At 39.7% G+C, this 27,858-nt stretch overlaps 1 protein-coding gene across 1 annotated transcript in view; it reads right to left on the bottom strand.

Annotated features, from left to right (window-relative positions):
- Positions 1-16,797, bottom strand: part of LOC113091273 (uncharacterized) — a 63,296-nt gene extending 46,499 nt beyond the window's left edge. Inside the window, exons 1-3 of the mRNA XM_026256681.1 lie at positions 16,320-16,797; positions 15,778-16,122; positions 14,903-15,013 (exon numbers count right to left, since the gene is read on the bottom strand). Coding sequence (XP_026112466.1) covers positions 14,903-15,013; positions 15,778-16,122; positions 16,320-16,797 — 934 coding nt within the window. The remainder of the gene's footprint in view (positions 1-14,902; positions 15,014-15,777; positions 16,123-16,319) is intronic.
- Positions 16,798-27,858: the final 11,061 nt, after the last annotated feature.

Genomic DNA, 27,858 nt, shown 5'->3' with positions numbered 1-27,858 from the left:
AAAATAAAAGTGAATACATAAATTGCCTTTTTTCAAGTAAATTATGAGTCCTTCTGTGAGTACTAGCACAACATGAAAATAGATAACTAATATAGTGTCCCTTCTTTAATTTTTCAGTAATGTGTGATAACTTGAGAAATATGTTGTCAGTACTATTAAAATAAGATCAAATTGAATGGTATTTAGGATATTATAGTTTTTGAATTATTACTATATTGGACTTTATTGAAGTTTATAAAAAAATAATGAATATTTATTATTTTTTTATTTATAAACATAGATTAGAAATGTTAGATGAGTTTGAATGAGTTTAAATTGATTAGAACTAATTCATAAAAGCAAAGCTTGATTGAGTCTAATGGGATTTGGAGCTTGGCTCATCTGAACATCCTGTCAATTAAAGTCTATGGGATTTGTATTATTTTTAATATTTATTTTTATGAAAACCGTAAGTCCAATCAGTTAGAAAAGATATAGCACACCTCATCTGTTCAAAGACTTGAAAATGTTTCATTTATGTGCATAAATAATAAAAGAATAAATATTCATTATTTGTTTATAAACTTTCATAAAACTCAATATAGTAATTATGCAAAAAGATCATCTCCTAAATACCATTAAATTTGATCATATTTTATCTATTTTCATGTTGTGCATATAATAGCACTCACATAAGGACTCATAATTTACTTTAAAAGATACACGTCCATTGTGTAACTGCATCATCTATACAAACCATTGTGCTTGGACCCCTTATGATCACCTTGATTTAAACCGCATTTTTTCAGTTACCTTGTGTGTCGTTGCCCACAAGGCGATGGTGACAGGACTGTGAAATAGCAAAAATGGAAAAATAGGCATGACTTATTTCGCATCCAGCTAGACAACCGTGTCGTAGCTGTTATCATAGTCCATGCTTTTTATTAGTAAAGAATACAGCAAGGGACCATGGAAAAAGACTGTTGCAGGTGTTTGTTTTTTTTTTGTTTGTTTTTTGCAGTGGGGCACCTCAAGAATGTTGGGCACACAAGTACTGTGGCTCTTTTGCCCCATGGCCAAGCCAACATCAAAAGTTAGTTCACTAACTTTAATTCTAATTATTGTTATTCTTATGAGACTAAAATTTCTGAACGCTACTCCTCCTAGAGCTTTCAAGCTAGAACCACCATACTCAGCCCAACTCTTCAGACTGATCTGACTTAGTGTGCTATATCTTTTTAGACTGATCCAACTTATAGTTTTCATAAAACTGAAGATTAAATATTATAAAAATCCCATAGACTTACATTGAAATGTCTCTGCTCAACTGAACATTCCGTAAACTCCAACTGTCAAAAATTATAATCTAAACACACTGAAGCCCATTAGACTCAATCAGACTTCCCTTCTATGTACTATTACTGTCACGCTGTCAGTCTCTGTTTTCCTGGGTGTTCCCTAGTGAGCTCACTTCTCCTTAGGCACTTCACCATAGGCACTTTAATTCCTCTAGTCTGGTTCTGTCTTCACAGTAATTGCACTCCAATTAAATCGCACAGGTGCTGACAATCCTTGGTAATTAGTCTCCCTATGTATAGCTGTCTTTCTCTGTCATCTGTATGGAGTCCTTACCCTATGTGTATCAATGTTTCTCGTCTTCCGAGACTTCCCCTTACCTTCTCGTTTTTCCGAGTTCCCGTTCCATCCGGTTACCTGTTTTGTTGGTCTCCCACGACTGTTTATTAAATAAACCATACTTGCAATTGGATCCACCTTCTCCTTGTGTTTTTCCCTAACCCAATCGTCACAGAAGGACTCAATCAACCAAGTATGTCCCGAGAGGAGAAGGGAGACGCAGATCGGCCGAGCCAGCGCCGTGGTACCAGATGGCCGCCAGGCCTGTGCTGCTGCACAAGATGGCCGCCAACCCAGCGTCGCTGCATGGCATGGCCGCCAACCCAGCAGCACAGCACAAGATGGCCGCCAGCTCAGAGCCACAGCACAAGATGGCCGCCAGCCCAGCGCCACAGCACAAGATGACCGCCAGTCCAGGGCCACAGTACAAGATGGCCGCCAGTCCAGCGCCACAACTCAAGATGGCCGCCAGCCCAGCACCACAGCACAAAATGGCCACCAGTCCAGCGCCACAGCACAGGATGGCCGTCAGCTCAGAGCCACAGCACAAGATGGCCGCCAGCCCAAAGACACAGCACAAGATGGCCGACTCAACGCCTGAGTCTCCAGACGAGCTGCTACCGACTCGCCATCATGGAGGGCAGAGGAGGAGGAGACAGGCGTCTACCATTCCTCAAAGCCCGGAGAACGTTCCCGAGCAAACCACCGCCGTCTAGGAGGACGTTCCCGAGCGGGCCGCTGCCGTCCAGGAGGACGTTCCCGAGGCCATTCCAGAGGCTGAGGCGGTGCCCGAGGCCGTTCCCGATGCGGTGCCCGCTGCTGTTCCGGAGGCCGAGGCGGTGCCCGATGCTGTTCCGGAAGCCGAGGCGGTGCCCGATGCTGTTCCAGAGGCCGAGGCGGTGCCTGCTGCTGTTCCGGAGGCCGAGGCAATGCCCCCTGCTGTTCCGGAGGCCGAGGCGGTGCCCGATGCTGTTCCAGAGGCGGTGCCCGATGCGGTTCCCGAGGCCGAGGCGGTGCCCGATGCTGTTCCAGAGGCCGAGGCGGTGCTCGATGCTGTTCCAGATGCCGAGGCAGTGCCCGTTGCCGTTCTGGATGCCGAGGTGGTGCCCGGTGCTGTTCCGGAGGCCGAGGCGGTGCCCGAGGCCGTTCCCGAGGTCGTTCCCGAGGTCGAGGCGGTGCCCGATGCCGTTCCGGAGGTCGAGGCGGTGACCGCTGCTGTTCCGTAAGCCGAGACGGTGCTCGATGCTGTTCCGAAGGCCGAGGCAATGCCCGCTGCTGTTCCGGAGGCCGAGACGATGCCCGATGCAGAGGCGTCTCACGTCTCCACAGGCAGTCCAAAGTCAAGTCAGGTGCCCATTGACTGTCCAGAGATGAGTCAGTTCCCGGTTGACCCTCTAGAGTCGAGTCAGGTGTTCATGGATTCTCCAGAGTCAGGGTTAGTGACCGTCGACCTTCCAGAGTCAGGGTTAGTTACCGTTGACCCTCCAGAGTCAGGGCTAGTTCCTGCTGACCATCCAGAGTCAAGTTATGTTTCAGTTGTTCCTCTTGAATCAAATCAGATTCCTATTGAACTTTCCGAGTCGAGTCAGGTGCTCGTGGACCCTCCAGAGTCAGGATTAGTCACCATCGACCTTCCTGAGTCAGGGTTAGTCACCGTTGACCTGCCAGAGTCAGGATTAGTTACCATGGACGTTCCAGAGGTTCGTTCTCCCGTGGTCAGACCTCTGGCATCGGCTAGGAGGACGTGGTGGTCTTCCGCTCCTCCCTGGGGGACTTCGGCCTCGACCACGTGGAGGTGGTGGTCTTCCGCTCCGCCCTGGGGGGGGCTTCTGCCGTGACCATATGGTGGTGATGGCCCTCTGCTCCACACTGGAGGGCATCACTTGATGTCCTCCATGGACCCATGTTTTTGTTTTCTCTTGTTTTTCTGTTATCTCCTTCTTTGGACATGGCCCTCCGTCCCTCCCCTTTATCCTCCGCCGGTCCACCACCCTCCTGGACTCCTTGTTTTGTGTTACACTTTCCTGCCTCGGCCTTTCCATTCCATCTGGTTGTTCCGTCTCTGTTTTTTCCATTTTACCTGGTTGTCCTGTCTTTGTTTCTCCATTCCACCTGGTTGTTTGTCTCTGTCTGTCCATTCTATCTGGTTCTCCTGTCCCTGTTTTCTGACCCTCCGTCACTCCCCCTAGTCCGCCGCCGCTTCACCTCCCTCCTACCTCTTTTTCTGTTGGGTTTTCCGGGGTTTCAGGGGGAGCATCTGGGAGCTGCTCCGTAGGGGAGGGGGTAATATCACGCTGTCAGTCTCTGTTTTCCTGGGTGTTCCCTAGTGAGCTCACTTCTCCTTAGGCACTTCACCATAGGCACTTTAATTCCTCTAGTCTGGTTCTGTCTTCACAGTAATTGCACTCCAATTAAATCGCACAGGTGCTGACAATCCTTGGTCATTAGTCTCCCTATGTATAGCTGTCTTTCTCTGTCATCTGTATGGAGTCCTTACCCTAAACTCATCTCTCTCTCTCTCTCTCTCTCTCTCTCTATCTATCTATGATCTGACTGCTTCTATCTATCTATCTATCTATCTATCTATCTATCTATCTATCTATCATCTGACTGTTTCTGTCTATCTATCTATCTATCTATCTATCTATCTATCCTAGCAACATGCTAATAATGTTAGAAACGTGCTAGTAACCTGCTAATCATGCTACAAACATGCTACTGACATGCTAGTAACAGGCTAATCATGCTAGTACATGCTAGTCTCTTGCTGATCATGCTAGTAACATCCTAATAATGGTAGAAACATGTTAATGACATTTTAGCAACTTAGTAATCATGCTAGCGACATGCTAGTCACCTGCTAATCATGCTAGAATCATGCTAGCTACATGCTACTAACTTGGTAATCATGTTAGCGACATGCTAGTCACTTGCTATTCATGCTAGGAACATGCTAGTCACTTTTTAATTATACTAATGACATGCTAGTATCATGCTAACAAAACGCTAGTAACTATATAATCATGCTAGGAACATGCTAGTCACTTGCTAATCATGCTAGTGACATGCTAGTCATTTGCTTATCATGCTGGATAAATGCTAGCAACATGCTAATAATGCTAGAAACATGCTAACGAAATGCTAGTCACTTGTTAATCATGCTAGGAAAATGCTAGTAACACGCTAATCATGCTAGGAACATGCTAGTGACATGCTTGTAACTTGCCATCAAACTTAAAACTTTTTAAATTTTCAAACTTTTTCAAGCTCTCTAGTCAGGCAACAACTGCTTAAAACTTTCAAGCTAGGCTTTCTCAAGCCAACCTAAAGTTTGTCTTAGCGAACTTTTTGTCTAGTTCTGAGACAAAAAATTCTTACTGCTACTCCTCCTAGAGCTTTAACTCTACAGACTCCAAACTCAGCACAGCTCTTCAGACTGATCTCGCAGGGTGTGCTATATCTTTTCTAACTGATCGGACTTACGGTTTTCATAAAAATGAAAATGAAAAATCATTAAAATCTCCCATAGACTTGCATTGAAAAGTCTGCTTATCTGAACATTCTGTCAAACTCCAACTGTCAAAAATTGCTCATTAGACTCAGACTTCCCTTCTATGTACTATTACTAACTAGGGGTGTAACGGTACGCAAAAATTACTGTTCGGTACGTACCTCGGTTTTAAAGTCACGGTTCGGTTCATTTTCGGTACAGTAAGGGAAAGAAATGCAAACAAACTGCAGGTTGTTTATTACTATAAAACATTTTTTAACAATTTGTTTACACTTTTTTTTAAATACTTTTTAATAAAAAATATATATAATAAAAATACTGCTGCAAAGTTCTCCACTAAATAAAATACTCTCAAACCAATATCATAATAAAATATAATGAAAAATATAAATGAATAACTATGATTACAGTGCAGCATTACCAATCCCAGCTTGTAGGCCTGCTCATAATTAAAATATATATATAACTTTTCCAAAGTGTGAAGTGCAGCATCAACAGTTTCAGTTTTTAGACCTGGTCAGATTTCGTTATTGCGTTGGACTGATCAGAATTAAATACCAGGAATCTGTTAGTCATCCTGTTTTCAGTTGATGAATGAATGGAACATTGTAGTGCACATCCCATCCAATAACTCACAATAATCTTTGTGCTTTGTTATTATTGATATGAAACAAAGTCTCAGATTTCAAATTACGTCCGTTTTCTTACTAAATTCAAAATCATAAATACCGTTTTGGCGCTGTGGCGTGAGATCGCTCAGGCTCAGTGTAGCCGCTCAGTCTAATACTGACAGCTGGGGTGGTATGCCTGGCTGACGCACTGTGTCCTTGTTGTTCTGTTACCTTACGGATTTGGTCTTTAGAATATGTAGGCTTTGTTGTGTTGCTGATTATTCTTTTTTTATTTGCTTTACCGTGCAGAGGTAAATATCCATTTATCCAGTTTCAACGGTAAATCATATAGGTATACATATACACACAGACTTGTCAACAATCAGTTTTCTAGCGCCTATGCGCCACAGCGGTCAAAACCTTTTGCCCTTCCGGGTCAAACCCACCATCCCTTTGGCAGTTTGATACTTCCTTTATAACTTTGACCTCAGGTAACATTAGAGCGAGACCCACTGTACAAACAAGAAACAACACCCAATATTTAAATACACTGACACCACATTTGGCTTCTATACACCGGCCCCTAATTGTTATTGACCAGCAGTCATTACAATTTAAACAAAACAAAAAAAAGACAAAAACAAAAAAAAGAACTAAATGTTATGATCCATCAAAATACAGTCAAGCCCAGCATGGACAAAAATGTTTATACTCCATGCAGTAAACAGAGTTTAGTCACTGGCCTTTCCAAGATGTTTGTTTTAGTCTGTAATCTTACAGAACGCACAAGCCCATGTTTGTCGGGAAAAACCTCCAGAACCTTGACAAGTGGCCAAGAGCCACGAGGAGCTGAATAATCCATTATTTCCACAATGTCCCCAGCAATCAAGCTCCTCTTCCTTTGGTTCCACTTTTGCCTCTCTTGAAGCAAAGGCAAATACTCTTGCTTCCATCTCTTCCAAAAAAGATCCGAGAGGTATTGTACCTGTCTCCAACTTCTTCTCCCATATTGGTCGTGAGGATTGAACACTCCAGGTGGCAAAGCTGGTTTACCCTTCAGAAGAAGAAGATGGTTAGGAGTAAGAGGTTCCAGGTCACTTGGATCATCCGAGAGCTTAGTAATAGGCCGATCATTTAAAATGGCCTCCACTTCACAGAACAGCGTATGAAGTCCATCATCATCCAATGTCTGCTGCCGTAGGATAGAAGTCAAAACCCTTCGCACCAGGCGATCCTTTCCCACACGCCACCATGGTGTGAACCAGCTGGTGGATTGAAACTCCAACAGATTCCAACCTGCGACATGGTTTCTTGAATCATATCCTGGTTCAAAGCAACAAGAGCCTTCTTAAGTTCCTTTTCCGCCCCAATGAGATTGGTACCATTGTCTGACCTCAGATGTTCCACTTGTCCTCTCCTGCTGATAAAACACCGAAAAGCATTGATGCATGCATCCATTTCCAGGGATTCTGCCACTTCCAGATGGATGGCCCTGCTTGCCATACAGGTAAATATAACTTTGTATCGCTTACAGGTCGATTGTCCACTCCTTACTTCAACAGGTCCAAAGTAATCTAGTCCCGTGTTCGTAAATGGTGGTAGATCTGGAAGGATTCTCACCTTTGGGAGGTCTGCCATTTTTTGTTCTACGGCTCTTCCATTCTAACATCTACAAAAACTGCATTCAGCAATAACCCTCCTAACTGCTGAATTGGCTTTGGTAATCCAAAACCTCTTCCTCACTTTAGACAGCGTATGAGTCCGTCCACCATGGCCCAGAGTCTGATGTACGTGCTTAAGAATAAGCATGGAGATATGCTGATCTTTGGCGAGAATGAGAAGATGTTTCATTTCCTCAGGCATCGCTCCTCTGTTCAACCTTCCTCCAACTCTTAAGAGTCCTTCCTCCACCATTGGATCCAGCCTATATATGGAACTCTGTCTACTCACTGCTGCTTTCGACAACAGAACGGAAATCTCCTCCTTGAATCTCTGTTGCTGGCAATACGGAATGATGGCAATCTCTGCTTCTAATTGATCTTCCAGTGTCAGGATTCCACTCCTAGATGTCACTGTGCCCCTTTGTCCTTCAGCAGTATTCAATCCGTCCTGACTGGTTTCCTTTGGATAATCGGCTACAGCAGCCTCCAACTGCCTCTTCAGTCGCCCCTTTAATAACAACATGACCTTTAACCTGAGAAACCAAGCAACTGCTGTCTTCAGCCTCCTCCAGTCAGAAAAGTAAGCAATGAGCTGGTCAGTAGGACTAAACACGGCACACACCTTGATGGCATTTACTGTAGTCCTTTTCCTCACCTCTGGGTCATTCATGTCCAATGACCATTCAGACACAGGTTTAGGCCAATCTTCCTCCTGCTGCCAAAGAAATATAGGACCTCCTAGCCACGTGCTTTTCTTTAGAAATTCAGACACGTTCAGACCCCTCGATACGTCATCCGCTGGATTATCTTTAGAACCAATATGTCTCCACTGTGAGGGTTCAGATATTTTCTGATGGTCGAGTCTCTGTTGGCCACAAATGTGTGGAAGTGCCTGTCCTCGTTATTAATGTACTTTAACACTGAAGAGCTATCAGTCCAGAATATTGACTCCTCCAAATGGAAATCCAATTCTTCCTTTAACATTGAGTCCACTCTGACAGCAAAGACAGCCGCTGTCAATTCCAGTGGGGGAATAGTTACAACCTTCAGAGGTGTCACTCTGGCTTTACCAAGCAGAAATGTGACCTGGATGATATTTTCATGATTTAACATCCGGAGGTAGGTTACCGCCCCATATCCATCCTCACTGGCATCGGCAAAATGATATGATGCTTAACTTCTCCAAAATACCCTGGCTTAATGCACCTATCCACCTTAAATGTAGTCAGCAGCTCCAGGTCTTTCAACCACCTTTCCCATTTGCGCAAGATGTCTGGTGGCAGAGCATCATCCCATGAACAATGTCTCCGACAGAGTTCTTGCTGCATCAATTTAACAAGCAAAGTGACAGGTGCCAGTAACCCAAGCAGATCGTACACTGAGCTGTTAACTGACAACATACCCCGTCTGGTTCGAGGCTGTTGTTTTATCTCCAATTTGAACCTGAAAGAGTCAGTCTCCACGCACCATTGTAGACCCAAAGCTCTTTCTACTGGAAAGTGTATCTTGGTCTAGATCCAGCTCCTTAAGGTCTTTAGCCCTCTGATCTTCTGCTATGGCTTGCAAGACGATGCGACTGTTGCTTATCCATTTCTCTAAGATGAAGCCTCCCTTTCGACACAAAGCAATTAGATCTCTTACCATCTGGAGAGCTTCATCATCTGTGGCTGAGCTCTTCAAGCAGTCATCCACATAAAATTTGTGCTTAACACATTGAAGAACTTCAGCTGAAAACTCAGAATTATTACCATCAGCAGTTCTTCTCATTGCGTAACTTGTGCAACTGGGGGACGAAACAGCGCCAAACAGGTGCACCGTCATCCTAAACTCCACAAAATCCTTACTGATGTCTCCATCTGGCCACCAGAGAAAGCGCACAAAGTCTCTGTCTCTGATCTGTACGATCTTCTCTGGACATTTCCTTCTTTTCCATACCCTTTTCGTTGAAATCGTGATTGTATTGAATGGTCAGCATCTCTACCAACTTGCCCACAGATATCCTGTTCACCATAGCAGCGGGAAACCCCTCCTCCCATGCCCCGCTGTTACCATTCAGCGGACCACTAACGACCCATCCCAGCACCATCCTAACAGCATACGGGCCATTCCCGCAGCTGTTGACAACCTCCCAAGGTTTTAATACCTTGGGAGCATTGGTTCCAATTAAGAGATCAACGTTTGCTTTTATGCTTGGGATGTGTACCCTTTGACAAGTACGGCCAGCTAGCCAGGTCTTCAGGCGTTGCCCTGTTATCCAAAGTAACTGGCATTTTCTTTTGCGTGAGAACTCAACCTCTAATCCCGATGCACTGCATCCTCGATTTTCAATTTTACTTCACAAGTGATGTGTGCTCGCGTGTGCATGTGTTCACCTATTCGGGAAGTCGCAGTGACATAGTTACATTCCAGTTAAGGTTTCAAGGGAGTAAAGCCTGTTTATGGAATTAGGAAATTAAATTTGGTAAAATAAATGTTTTTAAAATAAATGTTCATTTAAAAGCAGTGCTCATTCATCAGTGTATTATGTTACAATTAGAGTTGCGCACAAAGCTTGCATTTCCAGGTATGTCCATCTTTGGCTGATTTATTTTCAAGATGGAGGCCCAACATGGCTTCCGCCATTAGAACAATTCACTCGTATGTCTTTTAAAATGGCAACTTATATACTTACGAGAATACTTAATTAGTTGTTTGAATTGTATTAACATTGAGACCATATAATTTTGAAAGAACAAAGTGTTTTTGGCAACAACAAAAAAATCAACTTTAACTATTACACAGTGTAGCTTTAATTACTCTTGTCTCGACTCCCTCTGCTATTGTATGCTACCACGACAAAGCACATCAGTACATTATTATTGGTATTCTGTAATTATCCATCTGCCTGCCGTAAGGTTGCTGACCACTGCACAATTGGGTATCTTTGATCTAAACTTGTAGGACTACCATCCACAATCCTAGAACTGAGGTCTAACAGTAATCTGTAATCAGTCATTTGTCTTTCTTGGTCTTGTCTGGTTCTCATTATATACAGTATTGTTCAAAATAATAGCAGTACAATGTGACTAACCAGAATAATCAAGGTTTTTAGTATATTTTTTATTGCTACGTGGCAAACAAGTTACCAGTAGGTTCAGTAGATTGTCAGAAAACAAACAAGACCCAGCATTCATGATATGCATGCTCTTAAGGCTGTGCAATTGGGCAATTAGTTGAAAGGGGTGTGTTCAAAAAAATAGCAGTGTCTACCTTTGACTGTACAAACTCAAAACTATTTTGTACAAACATTTTTTTTTTCTGGGATTTAGCAATCCTGTGAATCACTAAACTAATATTTAGTTGTATGACCACAGTTTTTTAAAACTGCTTGACATCTGTGTGGCATGGAGTCAACCAACTTGTGGCACCTCTCAGCTGTTATTCCACTCCATGATTCTTTTACAACATTCCACAATTCATTCACATTTCTTGGTTTTGCTTCCGAAACAGCATTTTTGATATCACCCCACAAGTTCTCAATTGGATTAAGGTCTGGAGATTGGGCTGGCCACTCCATAACATTAATTTTGTTGGTTTGGAACCAAGACTTTGCCCGTTTACTAGTGTGTTTTGGGTCATTGTCTTGTTGAAACAACCATTTCAAGGGCATGTCCTCTTCAGCATAGGGCAACATGACCTCTTCAAGTATTTTAACATATGCAAACTGATCCATGATCCCTGGTATGCGATAAATAGGCCCAACACCATAGTAGGAGAAACATGCCCATATCATGATGCTTGCATCTCCATGCTTCACTGTCTTCACTGTGTACTGTGGCTTGAATTCAGAGTTTGGGGGTCGTCTCACAAACTGCCTGTGGCCCTTGGACCCAAAAAGAACAATTTTACTCTCATCAGTCCACAAAATGTTCCTCCATTTCTCTTTAGGTCAGTTGATGTGTTCTTTGGCAAATTGTAACCTCTTCTGCACATGCCTTTTTTTTAACAGAGGGACTTTGCGGGGGATTCTTGAAAATAGATTAGCTTCACACAGACGTCTTCTAACTGTCACAGTACTTACAGGTAACTCCAGACTGTCTTTGATCATCCTGGAGGTGATCATTGGCTGAGCCTTTGCCATTCTGGTTATTCTTCTATCCATTTTGATGGTTGTCTTCCGTTTTCTTCCACGTCTCTCTGGTTTTGCTCTCCATTTTAAGGCATTGGAGATCATTTTAGCTGAACAGTCTATCATTTTTTGCACCTCTTTATAGGTTTTCCCCTCTCTAATCAACTTTTTAATCAAAGTACTCTGTTCTTCTGAACAATGTCTTGAACGACCCATTTTCCTCAGCTTTCAAATGCATGTTCAACAAGTGTTGGCTTCATCCTTAAATAGGGGCCACCTGATTCACACCTGTTTCTTCACAAAATTGATGACCTCAGTGATTGAATGCCACACTGCTATTTTTTTGAACACACCCCTTTCAACTAATTCAACTAATTGCCCAATTGCACAGCCTTAAGAGCGTGCATATCATGAATGCTGGGTCTCATTTGTTTTCTGAGAATCTACTGAACCTACTGGTAACTTGTTTGCCACGTAGCAATAAAAAAATATAAGAAAAACCTTGATTATTCTGGTTAGTCACATTGTACTGCTATTATTTTGAACAATACTGTACAAGTTCACATTTTTCATGATATCTACATTATTAAATGATTGAAATTGCATTTGTTTGAATATTCCCAGAGCAGTGCCCGGTGTTCTGTCGAATCTCATTTTGTCTGTGCATTCTGCAGGATGATGACGAAGCCTTCATCCAAAAATCCACAGAGGAGACCACAGTGGGAATCTACATTCTCAAATTCCGTGACAGATCAGATGTCATCGGGATTGTTCTGGAAGGCCAGAACATCTTGCAAGGCTTGGACAACTTTGCGTTAGCTATGGCAATGCTTTTTGGTCTTATGTATGCCTTAAATCTCAACTACCCACCTGAAATAAAAAATAAATTTGAGGTACTGCAGAAGATAGTGTTCTGTTTTTTAATAACTTGAATCTGTTGGTTTACTTCTGTAGCACATACATAAAAATGAGTTGTACTCTTAAAAGAAATGCATGAATTTGACTTCTTATTCTGATTTTAAAATTGAAAACAAAAATGTCAAGGTATGCTTTTGACAACTTGATATTGTTCACCTTTTCCTCTACACCTGTTTGACAGTGTATTTGTCTTAATGTTTTGTTGCAGTTACTGTATGAATGGTTATTACTGTTCACCTTTTCCACGACATGTTTGACTGTGCCTTGTCTTTTATTTGAAGTGATGAATAAATGAAATGAGTAAAGTGATATGAGTACTGATGTGCTGTCATTGTTCATTGACATTTGTTCATGGAATCTAAGCTATTTTTAACTTCAAATATCCACACAGAGAGCTTACTTCTAATAGCACAAAATTTATTGTAACTTTAAAAAAAGAATACAGCGATTTGATTCAAGAAATGTGTTTGCTTGTCTTACTGCTTTTAAACTGCAGTAATGTTGTTAATGTACTCAAAACTAGTTGATGTAAAAAAGATTTTTTTTTTTTATTAAAGTCAGCTTATAGTATTCTAAAACTTAATCAGGTTAGTTTTATTTATTGAAACCTCAGCATATATGAATGCAAAATATAAAAATGTCATGTAGGTTTAACAAGCACAAATTATGTATCTTGAACATATATAAATCAAGTTTATTTAACAAACAAATGATGTATTTTTAACATAAAAATCATGTTCGTTTAACAAGCACAAATTATGTATCTAACAAAAATCATGTTCGTTTAACAAGCACAAATGATGTATCTTTAACATAAAAATAATTTCCGTTTAACAAGCACAAATTATGTGTCTTGAACATATATAAATCATGTTTATTTAACAAATTATGTATTTTTAACATATAAAAATCATGTTCGTTTAACAAGCAAAAATCATGTAGCTTTAACATGTGTAAATTATGTTGCGTATACCTAACTTTATTATGTGCAACCGATGTACATATTTTTTTTATGTTAATCCAACAGTTTTTTTTCAGTGTATCATCTGACTTTTTCTTTCTTTCTTTCTTTCTTTTTCTTTCTATCTATCGATCTATCTATCTATCCTAGCAACATGCTAATAATGCTAGAAACATGCTATTGACATGCTAGTAACTTGTTAATCATGATAGCTACATGCTAGTCACTTGCTGATCATGCTAATAACATGCTAATCATGGTAGTAACATACTTATAATGCAAGAAACATACTAATAATGCTAAAAACATGTTAGCGACATGCTAGCAACTTAGTAAACATGCTAGCGACAAGCTAGTCACCTGCCAATCATGCTAAAAACATGCTAGCTACATGTTAGTAACTTGGTAATCATGTTAACGAACTGCTAGTCACTTGTTAATCATGCTAGTAAAATGTTAGTAACATGTTAATCATGCTAGAAACATGTTATTGACATGCTAGTTACTTGCTAATCATGCTAGGAACATGCTTAATATGCTAGCAACATGTTATTAACCTGTTAATCATGTTAGAAACATGCTAGCTACATGCTATTAACCTTGTAATCATGCTAGAAACATGCTAGCGACATTGCTAATCATGCTAGTGACATGCTAGTCACTTGCTGATCATACTAGTAACATGCTAATCATTCTAGTAACATACTAATAATGCTAGAAACATGTTAGCGACATGCTAGCAACTTATTAAACATGTTAGCGACATGTTAGTCACCTGCCAATCATGCTACAAAAATGCTAGCAACATGACAGTAACCTGATAATCATGCTAGAAACATGCTATCTACATGCTTGTAACTTGGTAATCATGTTAGCGACATGTTAGTCATTTGTTAATCATGCTAGGAACATGCTAGTAAGATGCTAATCATGTTAGAAACATAATAGCAACATGTTAGTAACTTGATAATCATGCTAGCAACATGCTAGTCACTTGCTAATCAGGATATATACATGCTAGTTAAATGTTAATAACTTGGTAATCATGCTAGAAACATGCTAGTGAAATGCTAATCATGCAAACAACATTATAGCAACATGTTAACAACATGCTAATCATGTTATCAACATGCTAGCAATATGCTAATCATGCTAGAAACATACTAGAGACATGCAAGCAACATTCTAATCATGCTAGCAGCATGCTAGTCGCATGCTAATCATGCTAGAAACATGCTAATGTACATGCATGCTAAAATTTTGGCTCAGAATAATAATAATAATAATAAATTTAAATAGGATTTCAGTAAGTTGGCTTTCTCAAGCCAACTTAATTACTGCATCAGATACAAGCAGAACAAGTGATTAAGTTCTGCTGTTGATGTTGAGTGAAAAATCACACTTTATATATATTCAAAGTCTACTGAAGCACAATAAAGCTCATATCAGTGTTGTTTGTCTTGCTGTATCAGCTCTAATACTTACGTATTTGTCGTATTTGTTTTCGTAGTTCAGAGATCTTGCGGCGATGGTAAATCACTCCAGCTACACCACCAGCAACAGCAGCAGCCGCAGCAGCTAGAACACCAATAACAATCCCTGCTACAGCACCTGGAGACAGATCTGGTTCTGTGAGTATAAACAGAGACATTAGTCATTAATGTGCATTAAAAATCCTATTAATTGCTGTTAAAAAAACTTAACCGTCAGTATTTATCATAGTTTCATATTTATCTCTGTCAGTAATAGTGTCTGGGTCAGTGTGAAACTGAAGTATAATTAAAAGGATATTACCAATGCATGTTATTGAAAGCACATGTTATGTACAGTAGACCTTGGTGTGTATCGCAATTAGCAAGCACTTTACTAAATGTATCATTTCTTTATCTGTAATTACATAGACAACAACTCTTTCATACTATTATCTGCTTGTTCAACACTGTACATGTAAAGGATTGTGTGTTGACGTATTTGTTTGGTAAAGTTACAGAAGTTCACTACTGTTTTTTTCTCCTCACTTTCCCAATGTTATGCTGTATTTCTTCCTCAATTCCCTGTCTTCCTGTTCTGTCTACCCCATTGTATGTATGTTGTGTATGTATGGACAGGTTGATGGCTAATTTCGCTGGTACTTGTGACTAGTGCCAATAAAGGGCTACTACTACTACTACAAGCTGTTTCAGCAAGTAACAGGTCTGCTTTGAGGAAGAAGTCATGAGCTCTTTTAGTTTACACTCAAGTGTGTTTTACTATGCATCAGTTTACTATGCATCAGTTTACACTCAAGTGTGTTTTACAGGAAGGTTTGATTTCTCATAATGAGTCCATTGGTGTAATATCATCTGTTCATAGCTGATGAACAATCGTTTTCTCAGAAAGCTTGAGTTACTCACCACTGACAGTAACAGTGAATCTCTTGTATAAGATCTGTTGGTTGCTGCTGATCTGTAGTTTATAGAGTCCAGAGTCTGTGGTTCTGGTGTTTGTGAGGGTCAGAGATCCAGTCACATGATCCAGCTCCAGTCTTCCACTGAATCTCCCATCAGTATCATATAATGGTGAGCTCTTAGCCTCCATATCAGCTTTAGCGATGAGTTTTCCTTCTTCTCCACACCTCCACACTATCAGCTCATCTCCGTTTAGCTGTATAACATCAGTCTGAAGAGTGACTGGAGCTCCCTCCTTCACCGATTCAAACTTCATTTCTCCTTTAACAGCATCAATAACTGATGGAGACTCTACAAGAATCAGATTTACAGACAAAGATTAACACATTTTCCCTGTTACAGGCACTAGAATCTGTTTCACTGTTTATTAGTTGTGCTTGTGGTCACAGCATACAGCACATGCAGATTATATATATATTTTTTTCCATTTACAACAGTATGCAGTTAAATTTGGCTCATAATTCTTATAGCAGCACAGATCTCCTCACCATTGACAGTGACAGTGAAATCCAAAGTTAAGGGCCCAGTGTTGAGTTCGATCCATAGTTTATAGAGTCCAGAGTGTTTGGTTTTCATGTTGGTGATGGTCAGAGACCCATTCTGGTTCAGCTTCAGTCTGTCTCTAAATCTCTCATTTTCAGGATATTCGTGATTCCTTCCATTAGTATAAGCAAAAAGCTGACCTTTAAACCACCACTGTATCTCAGTAAATCCCTGTATTTGAGTCAGATCAGGGTTTAGAGTGACAGAGTCTCCCTCTCTCACTGCCTTCACTCTTTCTTCATCAGCACCAAACACACCTGCAGAACAAGCACAAACAGAAACAGATGAAACTGCTGGTGATGACACTGAACAGATGTAACTGTCACAGCAACACTGTGACAGTGTCTGTCCATTACCACAGAGTGAGTGGAGAAGGGCAAAGTTTTCACTCCAGTGGGATTGACAGTGGACCAGATAAAGCATTGGGAGCAGCAAAGGGCATTCAAAAGTTGAGAGAAGCTCTTTTAGACAGTCCTCAGCGGAGTTCTTCTGCTGCACATGATGTTACTGGGAGTAAGTCAAAGTGAGTAGGTTTTTGCAGTTCCTTTTCTCTGAGGGGTAACGTATGCAAGGTGGATTGTGGCACTGCCAGTGCAGTTTCTCATACATTGATTTATTTGTACCACCCGCCACAATATCAAAACTGACTGACTGCCACAAATAGATTTTCCAAAAGGCTTGACTTTGTTGAATAAACATGAGACTTTTTTTATAGTCTCAAATTTTTTTTACTAAACTTGAGCTATTGTTGTTTACTTAAAAAATATATATATTTTTAAATCAACCCTTTCAAGCGTAAATTACAAATATTTAAAATGACCTCTTGTTTCCATAGCGACACGTCATGATTGTCACGTGACAACGCAGCCACTAACAGATGTATAGGTATTCGTTTTATTTAGTTTTTCATTTTTTATTAAAATATATACACAAACTTGCTTACCATGTCAACTATCTGATATTCCGATTCTTCGTTTAAAAACCTTTTACGAATGATCTTGATATGATCTTGATATATAACGAGATGAGCGCTGCAGTTCAGAGTCCTGTCAGCCGGATTTAACGTACAGTACTTGAATTCCCCAGTTTCTCCCAAAATACATGAAAGTAAGTGGCTGTTGAACTGGACGAAGAATAGAGTAATCTTTATTGTTCTGCTATGTGTGTCTGATATATGAATAAAACAAGTCTGCAAATTACATTTGATTAGATAGTTTTTGCTGCTTCCATAGACATCAGTGTGTATTTTAGAAACTACCAATGTATTGTTTTACTAGTGATTATGTATATTTAAATGTATGAAACCTAAAATAAACATTATGTGGTTGAAAACACTGCATATAAATTGCGATATATGACAAGCGCTGAGCGCGTCCCGTCTCTGGCTCAGTGCAGCCAACGCGTGAAAGCAGTTTGAATCTGGCAGTTCTGTGACGCCACTGAACATTATAAATCATACTCTCAGGGGCACAGACATAAGAATCCAATATATGGTGCAATAATGCTAAAAATGTTAAAATGTAATTTACATTTTAAATTATTTTTGTTAAAATATATCTGCCGACATTTGGACTGCCAACCAATCAGCAAACAGCAGCTGACTGTGACCCCAGCAGTCTATTATAGATCTAGATCATTTTTGATAGCACATTGCTAGCTAGCAATATTTCGCAGAGCTCCTTTCTTAATTTTTTTTTAGCAAAAAACCTTGGCTTGATGGACAGCCAGACACAAGGCCTAACGTCACACCTGATGAGGATGTTTCTGCCTCCCCGGGCACAACATCAACAGACAGTGTTGCCAGATTGGAAATGTCCAAGTTTCGTACAAGAAGTTCAAAATTATCGTATTTGGAAGAAAATTATTACATTTAACAATTAACTACATTTTGACACGACCTGCAAATTACCAGGAGTATGGTTGGACGGAAGCAGTGCGACAAAAATACTATCCCATAATTTTGCGAGTCTTTTTTCTGGCTATGCAACTGTCTCAGAGCCACCCAAAAGCAAACCATAATCAGACCACCTTCTTTGTTGTTCGATTTCCTCATGATTTGCAAAAGCAATGAGGTCACGGTACGGTTTGTATTGACCAATATAAAAGTACTGCTTGAGGTTGAACTAAGCAGTTTAGTACTTGTATATTTTTATATAAGTTATATTTTAGGGGTGTGCGCTATACCGGTATGAAAGTGACTACTGGTATTATGTTGTGCCCTGGTATGTGATATCGTGGATACTGTTATATATTCATGAATTTAAGTTTTGTATTTATATAGTTTTGTTCAATTTGATACGCTTTGCACATTTTACCACAACTGATGATAAAGAGTCGAGGCTGAACAGTTTTCATCCTCTGTGTGCAACACCATACTACACAGGAATTAGTAATCAAACACAGAGCATCGTAACAGACCAAACTAATAGAGCACAAATCACTGCTCCAGTGGTTGCCAATCTGAGGGATTGTGTACAGTCATGAGATTATTCTTCAAAAGAAACCTCTGCAGGGTGATGAAGACTACACTGCATAACTGTCTCGCTTTTCATGCAGTCACTGGTCTGATATGTAAATAATTGAATACAAAATATTAATCTGACATATTTTAATGAGCTCAACATGACTGGCAGTACACTCTTGAGTGCTCTGTTATCAGTTGTAGAAGTTGTGCTTGCATCAGTAACAGAACACTAGATGTGCGATTGATGAATCAGTTATATTGAGTTAAATAACTCTGACACAAAGGACCATTATATACCATTATATAGAAATATTTAACTGTTAAATATTAACTGTGTTCAACACTGATAATAATCAGAAATGTTTCTTGAGCAGTAAATCATCATATTAGAATGATTTCTGAAGATCATGTGTCACTGAAGTAATGATGAAAATACAGTTGCACATCACAGAAATACAGAAGTCTATGTGTTAAAACAATCACATAGATTATTTAAACTGACAATATTTCACAATATTATAGTGTTTACTGTATTGTTAACAAATAGATGTAGCCTTGTTAAGCATATAATCAACAATTCCCGGACAACTGCACAATGGCCAAAAACAATGGCACAATGAAAAAAGACTTTTCAAGTCTGTGTCCAATCCCTTACTTTTTCTAGTTATATAAGGTTAAAATATTTTGGTTGTTATTTATTTTTCTTATATCGCAATATAATATCGATATCGCCTGGACAGTGTAAAATATCGTGAAATGAATTTTAGCTCATCACCCACCCCTAATATATTTATTATTATATATTGATGTCATTTAAGACGTTCAATTGTTACATTTTCAAAAATAAATAAACAAACAAATAAATAAATCAACTGGTAACTAGAACAGTACAAAATAATTCTGTTGTCAATTATGTTATCTACGGCTAACTGTGCATTTAATTATTTAGTGCATTTTTTGCTCAGTATTCTTGTCATGACAACCACCCGATGCACCGGGAAGATCTAGAATTTTGCCCGCTGTAAATCAGACACAGAGATAAAGTAGTGTGGCATGATCACATATTTGAATGCAAGAATTATTGATTTAAATTAATTCTCGAGAGATTGATAGAGAGAGAGAGAGATAGAGAGATGAAATTTGCGTGTGTGAATTGCTTCTGTGCGTCTCATTCTGCAAAAGCGAAGCTGAAATTTCGTTACTTCAAAACATCAATTTTACCCCCTAGCTGCTAAGAAATATAAAGTAGCAATGCTACGGTGGCTGAGAGAGCTCAACGCGCTGCAATTAAAAAAACACATGCAAATAAAAAAAAAAACAGCAAATTAAAAAAAAAACATCATCAATTTGACAACACAAGTGTTGCAAATCATCACAACACATGCATTTAAAGAAACGCACTTCAAAATCTCACAACACAGGCATATAACGATACGCGCTTCAAAATCTCACAACACAGGCATATAACGAAACGTGCTTCAAAATCTCACAACACAGGCATATAACGAAACGCGCTGCAAATCATCACAACACATGCACATAACGAAACTCGCTGCAAATCATCACAACACACGCATACAGCGAAACGTGCTGCAAATCCTTCACAACACATGCATATAACGAAATGCGCTGCAAATCATCACAACACATGCATATAACGAAACGAGCTGCAAATCATCACAACACATGCATATAACGAAATGTGCTGCAAATCATCACAACACATGCACATAACGAAACTCGCTGCAAATCATCACAACACACGCATACAGCGAAATGTGCTGCAAATCCTTCACAACACATGCATATAACGAAACGCGCTGCAAATCATCACAACACATGCATATAACGAAACGCGCTGCAAATCCTTCACAACACATGCATATAACGAAACGCACTGCAAAATCTCACAACACAGGCATATAACGAAACACGCTGCAAATCCTTCACAACACATGCAAATTAAGAAACGCTGCAAATCCTGCTGCAAATAGCACTGACCACAATTGAAAATAGAATGTTTCAAGGAGACCCCAAAAAATGTCGGCCCCGGCTGGGATTTGCCTATCGTGCAGTGGCTACTTGTCAGTGGAGTTGTTGGTGAACTGAAAGGTGACTTTTTTTTAAACACCCTGATTGCATGATTCCTTTATCTTTTGTATATTATTAGCCTAAATAAGCTGAATAATTACATAATTAAATGTAAAACGTTACTTAAGATGGCTAACTTTAATATTCTCAGCTAAATATAATTTCAAGGTTAATGAAAATAAATTTGCAATGCTTCATTAATTGTTTCTTAATGTGCATGTGCTGTGAGGATTTGCAGCCGTTATATGCATGTGTTGTGATGATTTGCAGCACATTTCGTTATATGCATGTGTTGTGATGATTTGCAGCACGTTTCGTTATATGCATGTGTTGTGATGATTTGCAGCATGTTTCGTTATATGCATGTGTTGTGATGATTTGCAGCACATTTTGTTATATGCATGTGTTGAGAGGATTTGCAGCGCGTTTCGTTACATGCATGTGTTGTGAGGATTTGCAGCACGTTTCGTTATATGCATGTGTTGTGAGGATTTGCAGCGCCTTTCATTATATGAATGTGTTGTGAAGATTTGCAGCGCGTTTCGTTATATGCATGTGTTGTGAGGATTTGTAGCGCGTTTCGTTATATGCATGTGTTGTGAGGATTTGTAGCGCGTTTCGTTATATGAATGTGTTGTGAGGATTTGTAGCGCGTTTCGTTATATGCATGTGTTGTGAAGGATTTGTAGCGCGTTTCGTTATATGCATGTGCTTTGATGATTTGCAACACTTGTGTTGTCAAACTCATGAAGACGTTTTCTTCATTTGATGGTGTTTTTTCAGTTGGCATGTGTTTTCTTAAGTTGCAGCGTGTTGAGCTCTCTTGGCCACCGTACAATTCAGTTTCGAAGCTACGATAATAATAAAACTTGCGGGCAGCATTGACAACAAGTGTCCAAGCTGAATAAACGTTATACATAATGTTCATAATTTTAACGGTTGTTTTAATTGTAAGCGTTGCTTAAGCTCGGCAAAGGTCTTGACCGGTGACATGGTCAGGGATTGCCAGCTCTTCCTCACCCCCTTCCCTGTCTGCTTCAGCTTCCAAATTTTCCAGTAGGTCAGACTCCAACATTTCACTGCTGCACAGAAAGCTTAAGTCTGGGTTCTTATGACGTTGTGGTGTGAACAAGAAAGGGTTTGAGATCACTTAAGTGCTAAAGAGGACCAAGAAAAGAACCGGGTTCTCTTCTGAGTCCACTATATTGTGAACAGCAAAAGGACTGAGGTCACTTTTTGCTGGTTCCCTTTCTGGTTCACTTTAACTGAATTAGGTCTGGTTTGTTTAAAACAACCTATATGTGAAAACACCCTAAGTCTGTGAGAAACACTGCAAAGGAATAGAGCAAGCATCAAAAAGCTGAGAAATGTGTAGCTATGAACAGAGAGAAAACAGGTAAAGTAAGGAGAATCAATGTCATCAAAACAGCCTTTGTGAAAAATATTTAACTTTAGCATACTTTTATATTGTGTAGTTATTACACTAATCATACACTTTAATGGAATTTACCTAAGTGTGAATTAAATGCAATGTTTTCAAAAACCCAAATTCATATTATTTGTAATTGCTTTCAAATACACTCACCTAAAGGATTATTAGCAACACCTTACTAATACTGTGTTTGACCCCTTTTTGCCTTCAGAACTGCCTTAATTCTACGTGGCATTGATTCAACAAGGTGCTGAAAGCATTCTTTAGAAATGTTGGCCCATATTGATAGGATCGCATCTTGCAGTTGATGGAGATTTGTGGGATGCACATCCAGGGCACGAAGCTCCCACTCCACCACATCCCAAAGATGCTCTATTTTTGGCGCTAGTGAGCCAAGATGGAGTGAAGACGGACATTTCAGAGCTCCTGCAGGTTTATGAACATTTATGTTTTAAAAATGGCAAATAATAACTAAAGGGTACTTAAACTGGATCGATAATAGTTTGGGACTTTAAAGAAGTCGGTCTCTGCTGACATTTCATGTTAAATGGCGGATAAACTTCGCAAATTCAAGTATTACGGTAGCCCGTCAAAGCTAGAGGCTAACACCAGATCCAAGAGGCAGCACACTCCAGAAGACAACGCTCCACAATCTACGAGCTCTGATATGAGCGAGGAGATATAAGCTGATATCTTAGCCTCTATACGAGGAGAACTTTCCAAAATTATAAGAGAGGAAATGCGGAGTGCACTGTCTAAAGAGTTTACTACACTTAGGGCCGACATTAATGCTGCGAGGGCTGAAATAGCCAGCAATGCTACCGCTATTTGAGCAGAAATCGCCACCATCGAGACGCACATTGAAGATGTGAAAGGTGGTCTGTCATCATGGTCTGATGAGGTGAATACTCTACAGACTACTGTGACTGAACTTCAGAGTGAGCTGGTCAAACTACGGGACAAGTGTGAGGACATGGAGGGAAGGCTGAGGCGTGGAAATATCCGAATAGTCGGCGTTGAGGAGCAGCCGGACTCTGCCAGCCCTAAAGAGGTTTCTAAAATAACCAAAGAGGCTCTGCGGATGGAGACGCCGCTGACATCCTGAGGAGAGCCAAAGACCAATCCCCGCTGATCTACAATTGTAAAAGAATAGCAATTTTTCCAGATTACACCACCGGTGTGGCCAAGGCACGCGCAGCCTTCACGGATGCACGGAAAGCTCTAAGAGGACGAAGGGACGTGCGTTTTGGACTACTTTACCCTTCAAGATTCAAGAGCACGTACAAGGAGGATAGTAAAGAGTTCAGCGACGCCATTAAGGCTATGGACTACATCAAGAAGACCATCCTCGCAACAACCACTGAAACTGAAACGTAGGCTGTGCCTGAAGCTTAAACGCTGATGTGGTACGAATTGGTCCAGTAAATTTCATTACAGAAATACTAAGTTGTTCAACCACTAACTTTAGAACCGCCGCATCTATACCGTTGGTATCAATACTATTGGTAGATTCTGTGTGTTTAATTACCTACTTTTATGTATACCTGCAGGAGCCTGAGCTCTTTCACCTTTTTTTTTTGTTCCCCTTAATATATCTTTCTCCTTTTGACTATTATTATACACAGCCAACTTTCTTCGGCTGTGTTTGTTGCTGCTTATTATAGTGGCTAGGGACTTAAACCCACTTATCTGCACTATGTTATTAACATACACCTTTAATTACTATTTTATCTGTTGTGTTCTGATCCTTTTGTTCCCCGGGGATCTAATTACATCTAAAAAAACAACAGAGCATTTGTATTTCAGTCTTCCTAAGTTTAGAAAAAATTTACAACAAAGCATTAGTGTTTTCATTTGATTTAATCATCATGGTTTCCAGCATTCACTTCGCTCAAACGATTGGTGGTATGCTAGTCTCAGGTCTCTGCCTCCAGCACAATTTAATATTACAATACATCTCTTGAATTAGTCATGAGTACATTAACTGTAACAAGTTATAATGTGAAGGGTCTGCATAGTCCAATCAAAAGAAAGAAAGTACTATTGCAACTCAGATAGTTAAAGTGTCACATAGCACTTATCCTTAACAGGAAACACATCTATCAGATGCTGAACATCAGAAATTAAACAAGTCTTGGGCCGATAAAGTTTACTTTTCGTCACATTGTTCTGGTAGGAAAAGGGGCGTTGCCATCTTAATACATAGGCAAATTAACTTAACTGAAACATTAGTGCATAAAGACAGGGAGGGTAGATTTTTATTGATAAATGGGATAATTGATGGTACAGCAGTATCCTTTATAAATGTATATGCTCCCTTTTTATTCAAATTGATATGCATCCTACTCACAGATAGATTACTTTTTTACTGCTAAAGCCGAACTACATAGAATTGAAGATATCACAATATTGCCCATCACGATCTCTGATCATGCACCTGTTACTCTCCAGTGGGATATAGGCTTGACACCATCTTTCAAGCAATGGAGACTTAATGCCTCTCTTCTTAATGACAAGGATTTCATTACTTTTATTAAAGCTGACAGTTTAAGAGTTACTTGGATATTAACAACACTCCTGAAACATCTCCTATCATGTTGTGGGACTGTGCAGAGGCCTATTTAAGAGGCAGTATCATATCCTACGCAACGGCAAAAAAAGACAAAAGATAGCTAAACAAAAAGACTTCAGAGACCTCGAACATGAACATAAAAAGGGTAGGGAACCAAGAATTTTGAATGATTTAAATAAGACCTGCAGAGAGCTTCAAGATTTACTATCAGGAAAAATTGAGGGTAACCTTCGTTTTGCCAAAAAGCAATATTATAAAATGGAAATAGAGCGAGCAGACTTTTGGCCTTTCGACTTAAAAAACAACAGTCATCAAATGTAGTACAAAAGCTAAAATCGGCAATAAATCCATCCTAAAACCTAAAGAAATAATAGCTGAAGCATTTTCAGAGTTTTATAAGGTTTTATACCAAGACACTGATACCTGTCCTGATGAAACTACAATAGCAAATTACTTACAAAATATACATGTCTCTAAATTATCTGATACAATAGCTAAACAACTAAATGAGCCAATCCGAGAAGGGGAAATTGAAAACGTTATTTCATCCCTTAAGAATAATAAATGTCCTGGCCCGGATGGTTTCATCAATGAATTCTATAAATGCTTCATGGATATCCTTACTCCACACTTATTAAAAGCATATCGATACGGTTTAGAAACAAAAACAATGGCACCATCCTGGTCTGATGCGACAATAGTTGTATTACATAAAGAAGGTAGGAACCCCACTGATTGTGGGTCATATAGACCATTATCTATGCTCAACGGAGATGTACGCATTCTAACAGGTATCTTAGCCAGACGATTAAACGTCATTATAACACAAATCATACATCCTGATCAAACCGGGTTTATCACTGGGAGGCATTATGGAAACAATTTGCATCGGTTATTAAATATTATATCTCACCAAAAAGAGAACAAAGCTATGACGGCTGTAATATCTCTAGACGCCCAAAAGGCATTTGACCACGTGTCGTGGAAAAACCTTATTCAGACATTAAAGAGGTTCAAATTCGGGCCCAAATTTGTAAAAATGGATACAGACACTATATTCATCTCCACAAGCGGCTGTTAGAGTCAATGGCTTCAGGTCAGCAAGGTTTAAGCTAGAGCGCGGTTGTAGGCAAGGGTGTCCCCTGTCTTGTTTGCAATTAGCATTGAGCCATTGGCTCAACTCATCAGGGACAATGATGAAATTAAAGGAACTCTGATTGGCACAGAAGAACATAAAATATAATTATATGCGGATGATGTTTTATTGTATTTGACCGATCCTGTATCATCAATACCAAAGTTGAAGGAAAGATCTCTGTTTATGGCTATTTTTCTGGCTATATATAAAATAAATGTTGATAAGACGGAGGCAATGGACGTCAATAGCAATATCTTACTGGAGGTTAAACAACAAAGCAGTTTTAGGTGGTCTAAAGAAGGCATTAAATATTTAGGCATTAGTATTCCCCTTTCATTGAACGATTTGTTTCATGCTAACTATGGTAAAACGCTGGATATAATTAAGAAAGACCTGGAGCAGTGGTCAGCATTGCCCCTCTCCTTCCTCGGTCGCATCGAAACCATTCGCATGAATCTGCTACCAAGATTATTGTATTTGTTCCAGATGTTGCCAATTGTAGTCCCAAATCCACATTCACTGATTTGGATAAAACAATATCAAAATTCATATGGCAGAGCTAGCGCCCTCGTATAAAATATAAAACACTACAGAGAAGTAAGGGAGAAAGGGGGGCTTAATCTTCCAGTTCTAAAATATTATTTCTGGGTAGCACAGTTAAAGCCTTTAATTTCTTGGATCCAAGGAGATTCTCAGACGTGGTGGCTTAGTATTGAACAAACAACGTGTTCTGAACCATTAAATGTATTACCATTTTTAGATATCCCAATAAAAGAACTGTCGTTGTGGACTAGAACCACGCTTAACATTTGGAACAAAATACGAGTTGCATTTAAGACGCCAAGAGGTTTATCAATGTTAACAAGCATCGGATATATTAAATCCTTCGCTCCCAATTCTTTTGACAAAAGTTACTCAAAATGGGCTGAAGAACAGCGTCTTACTTCCATCTCAAGAAAAGTGATTTCTTTAGATATTTACAGTTACGCTCTTTTTTGACTTCACATAAGGACTGGGGAAAACTACTAAACCCCAAACCAATTGAGAACACCCTGATTCAATTCCAAAAAGGTGAAGGGGATAAGAAATTGATAACAAAGTTATATAAAATCTTTTTGTCAATGAATCTTAATGGGCCCATTCGGACAAAACAAAGATGGGAAGCAGAGACGGACAAAATTATTTCTGACGAAATGTGGGAGGGAGTGTGGACTGGGGCATATCGGGCTACAAGTTCAAACACGTGGCGGGAATATAAATGGAAAGTTATTAGTAGATATTTCAGGACCCCAGATGTAGTTGCTAAAATAGATCCCAAAGTTCCAAGTTTGTGCTGGAGAAACTGTGGGTCAGCATTGCCCAATCATACACATATTTTTTGGTCATGTCCTATATTACAAAACTACTGGGAAGAGGTGTACAAGGCTATAAACCAGATTTTTCAGGAGGTCATTCCGAAGGATGCAACAGTTGCTTTACTTGGTATTATGCCAGTTAGCGTGCAAGGACGTGCTAAATCATATCTATTAAATATTCTGTTCACAGCAGCCTTGAAATGTATCACAATTAAGTGGATGCAAGTAGACAACGCCTCCCTGTTACAACACCTGGGTTCAAAAAGTACGGGAACTGTATCAAATGGAAAAGATAACATACTCATTACGACTTCAGAAATCTGTTTTTAGTTTACGATGGAGTCCAGCAGAAGTCTTATTCATGTAAAGGGCCAACATGTTTGGGTTCTGGTTTTTGGGTCCCGGCTCTACCAACAAAAGGTTTTTTTTTTT

This window comes from Carassius auratus, unplaced genomic scaffold (assembly GCF_003368295.1).
Source record: "Carassius auratus strain Wakin unplaced genomic scaffold, ASM336829v1 scaf_tig00214178, whole genome shotgun sequence".
Classification (NCBI taxonomy): Eukaryota; Metazoa; Chordata; class Actinopteri; order Cypriniformes; family Cyprinidae; genus Carassius; species Carassius auratus.
Note: the sequence above shows the minus strand (reverse complement) of the source record. Positions and strands in the feature narration are given on the sequence as shown.